The following is a 13,054-nucleotide window of genomic DNA, read 5'->3' on the forward strand; positions in this document are numbered from 1 at the left end:
CTTGACCTTCGAATGAAACGTTCTTCATTTATACGTATCAGATTTAGTTCAAATGACGCGCTTTTTTGCTTTCAAACCGTCTATGTATTGGCGCTCTTGGTTGTTTCCGTTTCTCTGATGGAATGTCTCTTTTCATTGTCCAACAATAGCTATTACAATATACAATATACAATAGCTATCAGTTATAGATATAGAAATTGTGTATTATTGTGTTATGTTAATGAACGAATATATAGATGGTAAATATCCACAATGTTATTACACATTTTTTCTATGATTAATTATTATGACGGTTTTTAACAATAGGAATTGTAATTGTATATACCAATAAAGATAATAGTGTACATTATGTGATATTGTATATTGAATTTTTATAATGTGTATATTATGGAAATTTTATAAACATTGTACAAATTTAAATTTAAGACTGCAATTAGAGATTCTAATTACATTGTGTGTAGCATTGCACAATATACATATTATAAATAATGTATTTTTCCGATTGATAGGATTCGAGTTATATGTCAATAAACATTTTGTCAATATTGAAATTTAGGACTATAAAATTGATGTTATATTTTTATGAAAGATGTTTATCGCGCGAAAAAATGATCAAGTGTTCGCTGAAAAAGAAAGAACTGATAGAGATAATCGCGCGCGACATGCCAGAAGCAAAGGAGACCAATGGGCTATATGCGATCCTTTACGGGTCTAATTGAGTGCAGAGATAACACGGCCGCGCGCGATTTCCAGGCAATAACGTTTTCTTGCCTCCGCTCTCTTTAATGGCCAAGCTAATCGCTGCTGGTACCTTTACTATACTCAGACATACTGCACATTTTATCCGCGCGTCGCTATCGATTGTCTTAGGATCAAACCTTTGTCACTGTGTTCTATTTTGTGTAAAGGATAGTATTGTATATATGTAGTTATTTCTTAATAAAAGATACTATTTTTTTTCAGAAAGAAAGTTTACACTATACACTGAGAATCGAAAAACAGTAATAGTCTCTGAATTTTTGTTTATTCTCAACTTTTAATCTCAATACACAGATGTTTACTTAAAAAAAAGCAATTGTCTACTGAAAAACACATAGTAATATCTAAAAATTAAGATTGTAAGCGATACTGTCTGAAAGAAATAATAAAAAAGAAATAATTACTAAAAAGTTTTATTAAGCCGTGATCAGATTACGGATTGGATTGAGATTGGATTGAAATTTAATCAATCAGAATAAAGAAAACTAACTTTTCAAGTTTAGTGAATTTTGCTCTAATTGGTCAAATTTCAATCCAATCTCAATCTTAATCCGTAGTCTGATCACGGCTTTAATCAATCATGTGCGATTCTGTAACCATTACTGTTGGTTCTCCATATTCGTTCTATCGCGCGAGTTCAGAGCAGTTCAAAGAGATATATAAGATTCATAATAGTTATTGTAGAATAGATTGTTAGCTCAGCGTTAGCGTATTAGGCTGTCATTCTGGAATCTTAGGTTCGAATCCCATCAATGTGTTTTCGAAAATTGTAAAACAATGCAGCGTAATTTTAATTAATAAAATAGAATATATGCAAAACCACAAATATACAAATTAAACTATAAAAATATTAGAAAAAAATAAGAACCATTTGAAAAAAAAAAAAAAATCTTTTTTTTTTGTTAAACTATTGGAACGGAATCATTACTGGTCTTTATCGTAATGGTTACTGTGAAATCTGTACTGATTACTGGGAGAATGTTTATTGTAGTAGTGCGTAATGCAGGTTACTGTACGAATGACTAAAAGTTGAGAGTGAACAAAAATACAGTAATTATTACTGTTTTTCGACTCAGTGTACTTTATCAATAAGTTCTCTTCTTCCATAGCATTACAGTCTTTTGTGGACCAAAGCTTGCGCAACTATTCGTTGCCATTCCCTCTCGTCTTCTGTAATTCTTCTCCAGTTGATAACATTCTTCTTTCTCAGGTCCGCTATTACGGAATCCACCCATTTTCCATTGGGTCTTCCTCTTCTTTTAGGGCCGTACATTTTATGTTGAAAGATTTTTCTAACTCTTCTGTCTTTCGGCAATCGGATCAAGTGTCTCAGCCATCTCATCATTTGCAATTTGACTATGGTGACAGCGGACTATGGTTTCGTCATTTATTTAATATTTCCAGTTTGGCATTGTGTCGGATTCTGCAAAAACTATCGTTATTTCTAATTGGTCTAAATATCCTTCTCAAAATCTTCTTTCCAAAGATAGTTAGCTATGTCGGCATTTTTCTGCTTTCAATGGCAAGCCTCAAAGCCATAAGTCAAGACCAGCTTTATCAATATTTTGTAAATTCTAAATTTTATCGTTTTGAAAAGTAATTTGAATTTCAAGAGGCATATTAGCATTTTGACGCTGCCTTAATTCTTTCCTGCACCATTGACACTGTTGTGTCAGCTGTTAACGAGAAGACCATCTAAAGGTACATAAACTACAGTTACCGTTTCATGCAGTAATCTTCTATTACTAGAGCTCTTATATTTTTCCAGACTTTATTTTCGCCAAGTATTTCATTTTTTCAATGTTTACTCTTAAGGCTATTCTACAATTGCGTAAGCGTGGTCGTAAGTGGTTGTAAGAGTGTTGTACGGCGTGGTTGTAGAGCGGTACTGCGGTTGTAAAGCGTGTTGTGGAAGATGGTTGAACTTCATCTTTCACGACTACGCCAGATGTGAACGTAAGAGCCAACCAATCAGAGTGCTGTTACGCGTCATCACGCCGCGCGCTGCTATAATTGTTTTTGTCGAAACAGTAAATACACGTGATCCGAACCGAAGACCGCTATAAAGATCTCAAGAGTCAAGTTATAACATTCTTTCTCGGCATCCGAAAGTATTCTTTTTTTCTATTGTAGTGTTTTTGGTACGTGTTTATCATGGAATACGAGGAAAGTGCTCAGTACGAGGAAGATGAAACTTTTTTAAACTTATTATCGTGTAGAGAATTGATTGGGCTGGTGAGAAGCAACGAGTTATTATGGAAAAAACGATGCATTTCACACAAAGATCAACAAATGAAAAGTTTGTGCTGGACGAGTATCGGAAGTGCCTTGACCTCTGTACTTTCCACTGCACTCTGATTGGTTGCTGTAATCAAGTTTACAACGTATCGTTACTTTATTGTAGACTGAACCGTTGTACAACATTCACGACTACTACTACTCCTACTCCTACAACCTTACGCTTACGCAATTGTAGAATAGCCTTTAGACCTATATATCTTATCTGCTAGCCTCGCAATCTTTAAGAAAAACGTTTTTCAATTTCTTCACGTTTTTAAAGATTATCGCTACGTTCAGAATCTGTTCACATGCATAGATTGCAACGATTTTGTTGCAATAGTTGCTACAGGGCAGCAACATTTCCCTTAACATTAAGTGCAACATTAGGTTTGAATAACACAAGCGCGTTATTCTGTTTCGCTTCCGAGATAATCTTCAACTAAATCTATCAACCTTTTCTGACTAAGAGCTTTTGTTTTTGTTCGTTTTTCAGTGTCATACATATTAATCTGACTAATTTTGACGGAATACTCAGCATCACCAGAGTGGGTCCTTAGCTTAGATCTGACGACGCTGTGAAACGTCCATAAATAAGGCGAGTATATGTATATATTTCGCAACAATTCGCGAAAGGAGTATACAAAAAATACACCCAAATGGGAAACTCATCGCAGCTCGACGAAATTTGGCAGGAACATTCATATCGGCTTCAGAATAATGCCGGAGAAAAAATTTTTGTTGAAACTCATCTGGATCAAAAGTAGTGAAACGCGCAAAAAGAGTCGCGAGAAAGACAATGAGTCTGATTGTGAATAGCATCAGCGTGAAAAGGTAAACAAATCAACTTTTCTGCTATCCGGCAATAATAATAAAGTAGGGAGCATTTGCCATATATACAGGATGTCCCATTTTAAACGCTCCAGGCAAATATCTCGAAAAATATGGAAGATATGCAAAAACGTTTTAGACAAAAGTTGTAGGATATCAATAAAGAGAACAAATACCTAATGGTAAAACCATTAAAAAAAAAAAAAGATATGTAGTTGCATATTGGAAATTACATAATTTTATTGCAAAGCAACAATGTGTTCTCCTTTACAATTGATTCAACTTATTATTCTGTACATAAAAGTATTAAGGTACAGTTACCAAAAAATTAATAGTTTACGAGATCAAGAGACAGTGTCTCACGCCAAGTACACGCGAAGCGAGACCGCAGTGTAACTCTTTTACGCGACGCGACGAGTTGCAACCCAGACAGCACACGGATATCCGATGGACAACCATAAAACGTCTTTTAAAAATATTGAGCATGTCCATAAGCCATCCGTTTAACGTCCTTTGGACATTTTATGGACGTCCATAGTTATCTGTTTATGAAATTGGAGGACATGTTTATATCCCTAAAACATGTCTACAGGATATCTTATGGACGTCCTATGAACATGATAAAAGGAAATATCCAGAATTGTAATTTACATTAAAAGGGTAAAAACGATGAAATATAGACATAAATATTTTAAAATAATATATTTATTTTAAAAATTATATAAAATATATACATATATGTATGTAGGGAAGACCGGGGCAAAGTTGTCACTATTTTTTCGGTGCCGATTTTTAATAACAAAACAAATAATTTTAGTAAAATGTGCTATACCGTTGTAAAAAGTGAACTCTTGGCTACGAAATTTATACGGACATTTTTGGTCTACGTCACTTAATTTGTTCAACTGGTATAGAGTGAAAACGACAAAGGTGCAAAAATTGAAATGTCAAAATTGCCGGGGCGGAGTCGTCAATTCATTCTCAGATTGAATTTTAAATGAAAATTTATAATTCCGATTATAAAAAATGATATAGGATACATTTTATTAATTATTTTTTAATAGAAAAATGGAAACATTAATTAAAAACACGATGGCGGAAAATAATTACAAGAAAAGCGCACACACTTATGTGCCCTACACTCGTACGTTTCTCGTCAGTCTATTCTGTTATCTCTGAGCACACGCAGCACATATTATCCAAGGCCTCGGCGGAATTCAACTCCTGGTGACCATCTCCGATAGAAAACGATTAAAAACGGCTATATCTGTATCATTTTTAATCGTATCTTATCGGTTCTATCTGTTGGGAATATGTACATACGCTCCTGACCTTAGTTATTTTGACAACACTGTAGAACTAGCAAAGAGACGCGCGCGCACTTCTTATTGAGTAGTCGTAAACGTCGCCATTCGCCGTTGCCGCGTAAACGATAGTTATACCATAACAACCGTTCTAAATTTTATTTTACTGCATAACGCATTCTGCGCATTCACACTATCGTTTTATATTTAAAAGACAGAAAAAACATTAATTGAATCGAATCGGTTTTTATCGTTTTAGATCTGAATAAGGAAATAACCATACAAATTTTATAGTTATGAATCGTTTTCTATATGTACAATTATTGCCCGTCTGAATCAATCGTATATACACAATATAGTATATATCGTTTATGGTAATAAAATACGTTTATTGACTCTCCTCGGAGTTGCAAGGCGTTTTGTAGGGACGTGCCCAACCTTTTCTTCAATTTTAATCCAATACTACCTTTCTCCTCTCACTTTAACCCTTTGGACCAACGGCTTAAAGTCTCTTTCCGAAAAACGGAGCCCAGTTTCCAGTTTGCTCCGCACAAGAGCCTCTATCTTGCACGGAGGGCACAGCTTTCGGAAAAAACATTCCATGTTTACATGGCTCTAGTGGACTCTCCTGATTCTTCAAATTACGAGTCTGGCGCTCTATACCACTAGATCACACTGCCGCCCGTTATTTATGGCAATAATTTTACCGTATGCATTAATATAGATATATAAGAATAAAATGATAGACATTTCATCGATATTTATATGATTTATATAACTAATACATCTATCGTTTCTTATCAGGATTTTCCGACATACAACTTATCATTTTCTGTACAGCAGCTAATCGGTTCGTTTTCTGTTGTATATCAATGATATAAATTAAATCGTTTGAAAGCCTTCTACTTTGTATATGTTTTTATAAGGTTAAAACGATAGACATCTCGTCGATATTTGTACGACTTAACCGAACCGATGCATCTATCGTTTCTTATTAGGATTTTCTGACATACAACTTATCATCTTATTTACGGCAGCAAATCGGTTCATTTTCTATCGTATATCAATGATATAAATTGAATCCACATCAACCAATCGGCAATTAGTTTGCGACAATGCCGCTAAGCCGCGCATGATGGAAAGCGCTTCTTGTATTTAAAATACATTCAGTCATAACATATAAGCAGACCCCCTGCGAGGCGAAAAGCAGAGAAATCCAGTATCGTAACTGGAGAGATCTCTTTCTATAAGGACCTCCTGGCGGTACCCGCCCCGGACTCCCGGACACCGAGCCCAGCGGCCTCCGACTTCTGGCTCTACTTTCCCCGTTCCCGGCGTTCTTAAAACAATAAAAACCGATTGAAAGAAATGAATTGGTATGAATTTGATTCCTTAATTCACGGATTCGTAACGATTGAAATGGATTGACTAAAACCGATTCAAACAATTAATTATATTATAAAAACGATAAAAACTGATGTGCAGTTGATAAGACATTTTTACGATAGGATCCTAAGTATTTTGTAACGTGAGCTTCTGATGGAGCATCATAAATAAACGATTCACTAACCATATTAAAAACGATAGAAACTGATGTGCAGCTGATAAGACATTTACAATTAGTGGAGGCAAATTAGACCAAATAAGTGCGTTATCTCGGAACCGGTTAAAACTACTCGGATTTGAACGTTTTTTTTTAAATGTAGGTAATTAAAAACACTACAATGTTTATGGGTTAAAAATTGACGCTTTAATTTATTAAATAATTATTAAATAAAAATTTATTAAATAAACAATTAGCGTCAATTTTTAACTCATAAACATTGTAGTGTTTTTTATTACCTACATTTAAAAACAAGTTCAAATCCGAGTAGTTTTAACCGGTTCCGAGATAAAAACATTTGCCTCCACTAAATAAGATCCCAAGTATTTTGTAACGTAAATTTCTGATAGAGTATCGTAAATAAACGATTCACTAACCATATTAAAAACGATACGAAATTTTTTATCGTTTTCTATCGTTAGCGGTTATCAGGGAATTTTCGCCGGAAGCCTCCATGATATGGCTTGGTGACGACTTTGCCCAAGACACAAGTTTCAAGTTTGGTCGCTCATAAAATATTAGAAATCAATAAAAATAAAAAACTTCACTGGATTTGTGTTCAGCACGCATTACTTTTTAGAATCACTTACTTTGAGATTCGGAAACACAATAATATTTAAGATATTACAAATTTCCGACGCGTAAAAAATTTTACTTTTGACCTCCGAAAACACGTTTGCCTCCGAGTTTGCCTCGATAAAAATTTAACATGGTACATAACCTCATTAAACTCTGTTGGTCACGTGGGCACCATAAGCCGCGTTTATAGTATTAATGGCGAGTTCACACAACATACAGATTTCAAGATAATTGCAGTGACGACTCCGCCCTGGTGACGACTTCGCCCCGGTCTCTCCTATAGTTATCAGTTGTGAGAAGCGTGAAATTTTAATTTTGCATAATCTAAAATTCGCAACATGTTAAAGACTGAAAAACGTAGTCGAGGCTATCTATTCTATTTTTGATAGGGCAATGTGTCCACACTTCAATGACGGAATGGTGCGTAACTATAAAAGAAAGACTTTCTTTAAGACGGATAAGGTAGACATATTCAATAAAATTATAGGGAAGACCGGGGCTAAACCGTCGGTTTTTTTGGCGCCGATTTTTAACAACAAAATAAATAATTTTAGTTAAATGTGGTATACCACTGCAAAGAGTGAACCTTTAGCTACAAAATTTATATAGGAAACTTTTGTCTACGTCGCTTTGTTTAACCGGTATAGAGCAAAAACGACAACGGTGGAAAAATTGAAATCTCAAATGCCGGGGTTTAACCGTCACACTGCATTTTCAATACATATACGTACATCTAATCCTGAAAAATGTTAGGATACATTTTAATAATTGTTTTTTAAGAGAAAAATATAAACATTTATTTAAAATTTTTATGCAAAACATTATTAAAAAATAATTACGAGGGTTCCTCTTTCCGCAGAAGTCACTCGCCCGACTTGTTTCACTCCTCGACGTCCGATGACTCTATTCGATGTCTGAACGGTTGTAATTCCCGTCTCATCCATATTCCATATGCAGTGAGCCTGGAAATGCCCGGAAATGTCTTGGAAATGCACCCGGACTGCTTACTGACGGATTAGCCCCAAACACAAGTTTCAGGTTTGATCGCTCACGAAATATTAGACATCAACGATAATGAAAAAACTACACTGGATTCGTGTTCAGCATGCATTACTCTTTATAATCCCGTACCACGAGATTTGGAGAGCAAATATTATTGCAGATATTACAAAATTTCCACGCGCAGAAAATTTCACTTTCACCTTCCGAAAACACGTTTGCCCTCGTAAAAGTCATAACACGGCAGGTAACCTGCCGAAACTCCGTTAGTCACATGGGTACCATAAGCAGCGTTTACAATGTTAATAGCGAGTTCGCACAATATACAGGTTCCGAGATATTTGATTTGACGGTTCAACTCCGTTGACGTTTTAGCCCCGGTCTCCCCTACTTAGAGCAATTAAAAGAATAAAAATTGAGCGAGAATCTTTTCGTAAAAACAGCGTTAGACTTTGGAATAAATGTTCGGACTTTCACTCGTTACTGTAAAAAAATGACCTACGAGCAGCTACTTGATCCTGCGATTCAAGAATCGTCACCAAATTTTTATTTAAAAAAACACGTCAAGTTAAATATATGAGTTTGTTCTAAATTATTGAGTATTTTTTATTTCAAACGCTGCTGAGGATAAAGTAAAGGTTCCAAATAAAAAAAAAAAAAAAAAAAAAAAAATTAAAGAATTGAGGGGACAAAAGAAACTCATCACATTAATTTTGCAACAGACTCAAAGTTAGTTTAATGCCAACGTATATAAAAAAAGTCAGCTTTACGCAGGAATTCTATCAAAAAATCTACACAAAGCGCCTACTACTGCTCTAACTCCAACGACTAGACAGTTTTTCCAATATTATATATTAATAATAAACAATATTATAAATAAGTATAAAAATTAATATAAATAATGTGTTTTTTATTATGTGGACACTGTGGACAAATAGCCCCTCGAATGTGAACAAATAGCCCCGCATATGGGGCTATCTGTCTACGCTTGACTTGCCCACTTAAAAAATTCGCCTCTTTAAAATGTTAAACGATTAAGGATTCTAATTATGTTTTTTTTTTAGTAGCAAGGTTGAAAGATTATACCATTAAAATTTTAGCCAAATATCTTTATTAGTTTTTTAGTAAACTTGAAAAAAGCGAAAAGTGTAGATAGATAGCTTCGGTCTCCCCTACTTATTTAATTTAAATAAAACTTTAGGAAAAGTACCTATCCATTTCTAAAAAAAAGCATGTTAATGTCATAAAAGAGATATTTTGTGATAACTTTTTTATTGTTTTTTTTTGCTATAAATACATAAACCGAACGCATTGCCAACTTGCCCTTTGTGCCAACGAGCTCCGGTCTCCCCTAATCCAATGGTTAAGGGGTACTGTAGTGGCAGTAATTACCGACATTTTTTTGAACACACTAAACTTTAAATTGGCTTTACGGAATTGAAGAAAATTTTTTACAGAATTAAAGTACGCACAAAAACGGAGTGCGCTGCAATCGATTTTACATCAAAAACGAAAAAAATAGAAAAATTATAGTTTTGTTATCGATTTCTGCAGTTGACTCATGACAACATTAATAAAGGTGCAGATGTACTGCCTCACCTCAAAATCGAATAAAAAAATACGTTTTTGACGTATTTTTGGCTGCTGATTACAAATATCATAATATAATTTGGCGGTCGAACATATTGGAGCCGCCATTTAAAAAAAAAACGTCGAAATAAAACGCGACTTTTTTTTATATTTTTGCTTCTATAGTCAAAAATATGCATCAAATAAAAAAATATTTCAAATAAAAAAGATAGAGTATTAAATTTCCTATAAAAAAGTTGTATAAATTTTTTTCCTAATCTTAAAAGGAAGCTCATAAATGAGCGATGAATGTAACCATAATGCGTTTGAAATTAATTAATTAACTCATGGAGCGCGCGCAGCGTGCTCTAAAGTTCGTTACAGAATCGTCAAAGAATTAGGTGCTCGCGTGATTATGGTTTTAAAATAATCCTGAGACATTGTGTTTTAAGAAAATATCACGATTTGAATTTAATGCTAGCTGCAAAGGATTGAAATTAATTAATTAACTCATGGAGCGCGCGCGCCGCGCTCTAAAATTCGTTACAGAATCGTCAAAGAATTAGGTGCTCGCGTGATTATGATCCCAAAATAATACTGAGACATTGTACTTTAAGAAAGTACCACTATTCGCATTTAGTGCTAGTTGTATAGCGTTGAAATTAATTAGTTTATTCGCGAAGCGCACGCTCCATTGATTAATTAATTAATTTCAACACTAAGCAGCTGCACATTCTTTTAAAGTACAATGTCTGAGAATTGTTTTAATACTATAATCATGCGAGCAACTAATTCGTAGACGATCAGATGACGGAACTTAGTGCTGAGCGCCAACGGCTGGTCTAAGTTAATTATCGTAATTGTTTTACTGTTAGCAATAAACTCAGATTCAGGAAATATACGTTTTTGATCATTTTAGTAATGATAAGTGCGAAATTAAGCGACCCAACTGGCCAGTATCAATTTATTTATTGACTCACTACGTTTCGACCTTAATTAGGTCCTTTTCAAGTGAGAAATACATAGATTACGCAACAATATCATGCGTCGCCAAATGCTGCGTCCAAGCCACATTGTGCGAACGCCACGCTAGAACGAATATGTACATATAAATATGTCGATATAAAGATGGAAGCCATATCAGCGAGATTATTACACGATACTCTTGACCAATCTGTACCTAAACCTCATTCACATGTTAAGGATAGTTGGTCTTTTGTTGATATGATAGGCGGCGTGGGAATTGAGGATGACGATGTATTGGTTTCGTTAGATGTGACCGCACTTTTCACAAACATTCCTAAGGACTTGGTTATCAAAGCCATAGAAAAACGATGGAATCATATCGCTGAGAAAACCAAACTCAGTCTTTCTCAATTCACACACGCGATAGATCTGGTCCTGAGCTCTACCAGTTTCTGTTTTAACGGAGAATTTTACGAACCAATTTTCGGTAGTCCGATGGGATCCCCCCTTTCCCCAATCCTCGCTGACCTTGTTATGGATGATCTTGAGACGCACTGTCTGCAGTCGCTGAGTTTTGTTATATCATTCTATTGTAGATACGTCGATGATATTTTTGCGGTAGTTCCCAAGTCAAAAATTGATGAGCTTCTCACGACATTTAATAACTATCACACAAGATTAAAGTTCACTTATGAAATGGAAACAGATAGTGCATTAAACTTTTTTGACACCACTGTGATTCGAGAGAAGAATGCATTAATAACAAATTGGTACAGAAAACCGACATTTTCGGGACGCTACATCAATTATTTCTCGAATCACCCTTTCAAGTACAAAGTCAACATTATACGCAATTTAGTGGATAGAGCTACTCTACTCTCCAATGCACGGTTTCATTCAAATAATATTTCAATAGTTAGAAATATACTCTTAAATAACTGTTTCCCGATTGATGTCGTTAATAAGTATATCAATGTCCGACGAGCTGAACTTTTAAAAAAATTTAATAATCCGTGCGGTGCGAGTACAGATAGACAGGTGCGTCGTGATCCTGTCAGCTCGATAACGATACCGTATGTTGAAGGCCTTAGCGCTAATGTTGAACGCACAATGAGGGGGGTCAAGTTTAAGACTCTCTTGACGATTCCAAAAAAGCTGGATTGTATAATTAGGAAAGGGAAAGACAGATTACAACCTTACAAACAGACCGAACTTGTTTACGAGATAGATTGTGTGAATTGTGATTCGTGCTACATCGGACAAACGAAGCGACATTTAGAGACACGCATAAAAGAACATCGGAGCGATGTCAAGAAACATTTTGATAATCATTCGGTCGTTACTAAACATCGTCTCTCTCAAAACCACGACTTTGATTGGCAGAACCCGAAAATTCTATATAAGGAGAAGCATTTCAGAAAAAGAGAGATTTCTGAGATGTTTTTCATAAAAAAGAGTAAGCACACTGTCAACCTTCAGAAGGATACGGAGAATTTGCCTGCGATATATGATCGAATTATTGAAGCTGTATAACATGTAATTGAGTTCGGTCTGTGTATGTAGTATTTCGGAACACGTTATAATTATTTTTTATGATTTGGTTATTTTTGGAACACATCTTATGTATTTAGTTATTGTGTATTATATACGTCATTGTGACTTTGAATATGGCACGGTACGGAGCTAGTGGAGAAAATGAGCCGCCTTATTTTCCTAAAACCTACATTGCGACTCTCGGATGCTTTTATTTTATTTTTTTGACGCACATTACATGTAAGTTTTTACGATTTACCACTGATATGGCTTCCATCTTTATATCGACATATTTATATGTACATATTCGTTCTAGCGTGGCGTTCGCACAATGTGGCTTGGACGCAGCATTTGGCGACGCATGATATTGTTGCGTAATCTATGTATTTCTCACTTGAAAAGGACCTAATTAAGGTCGAAACGTAGTGAGTCAATAAATAAATTGATACTGGCCAGTTGGGTCGCTTAATTTCGCACTTATTTTTAACTACGCACTGGCGGATCTAACAAGTTATCCAATTTTAGTAATGAATATATTCATGCAGCAAATTTTTTAAGTGTTTGTGTCGACCGCGACGGTACTGTGTTCAATATATAGTAGTATATTTAAATAAATGCTTTATTTTATCGTTAT

General features: G+C 34.9%; 2 protein-coding genes across 3 annotated transcripts in view; both read left to right on the plus strand.

Annotated features, from left to right (window-relative positions):
* The window catches only part of Tj (Maf family bZIP transcription factor traffic jam), a 167,660-nt gene that overhangs the window by 134,922 nt on the left and 19,684 nt on the right, over positions 1-13,054 (plus strand). Inside the window, exons 7-8 of one of the 2 annotated variants that reach the window (XM_077420765.1) lie at positions 3,533-3,634; positions 8,213-8,391. The gene's annotated coding sequence lies outside the window, so the exon portion shown is untranslated. Of the gene's footprint in view, positions 1-3,532; positions 3,635-8,212; positions 9,051-13,054 lie in introns of those variants that run through there. The other variant, XM_077420766.1, reaches the window with a different exon arrangement.
* LOC143905375 (uncharacterized) lies at positions 11,050-12,420 on the plus strand. Its single transcript, XM_077420784.1, has one exon. It carries the CDS (start codon positions 11,050-11,052, stop codon positions 12,418-12,420), a length of 1,371 nt encoding a protein of 456 aa, XP_077276910.1.

The sequence above is a fragment of the Temnothorax americanus genome, unplaced genomic scaffold, assembly GCF_048541705.1.
Source record: "Temnothorax americanus isolate GAGA-0224 unplaced genomic scaffold, ASM4854170v1 Scaffold60, whole genome shotgun sequence".
Taxonomy (NCBI): Eukaryota; Metazoa; Arthropoda; class Insecta; order Hymenoptera; family Formicidae; genus Temnothorax; species Temnothorax americanus.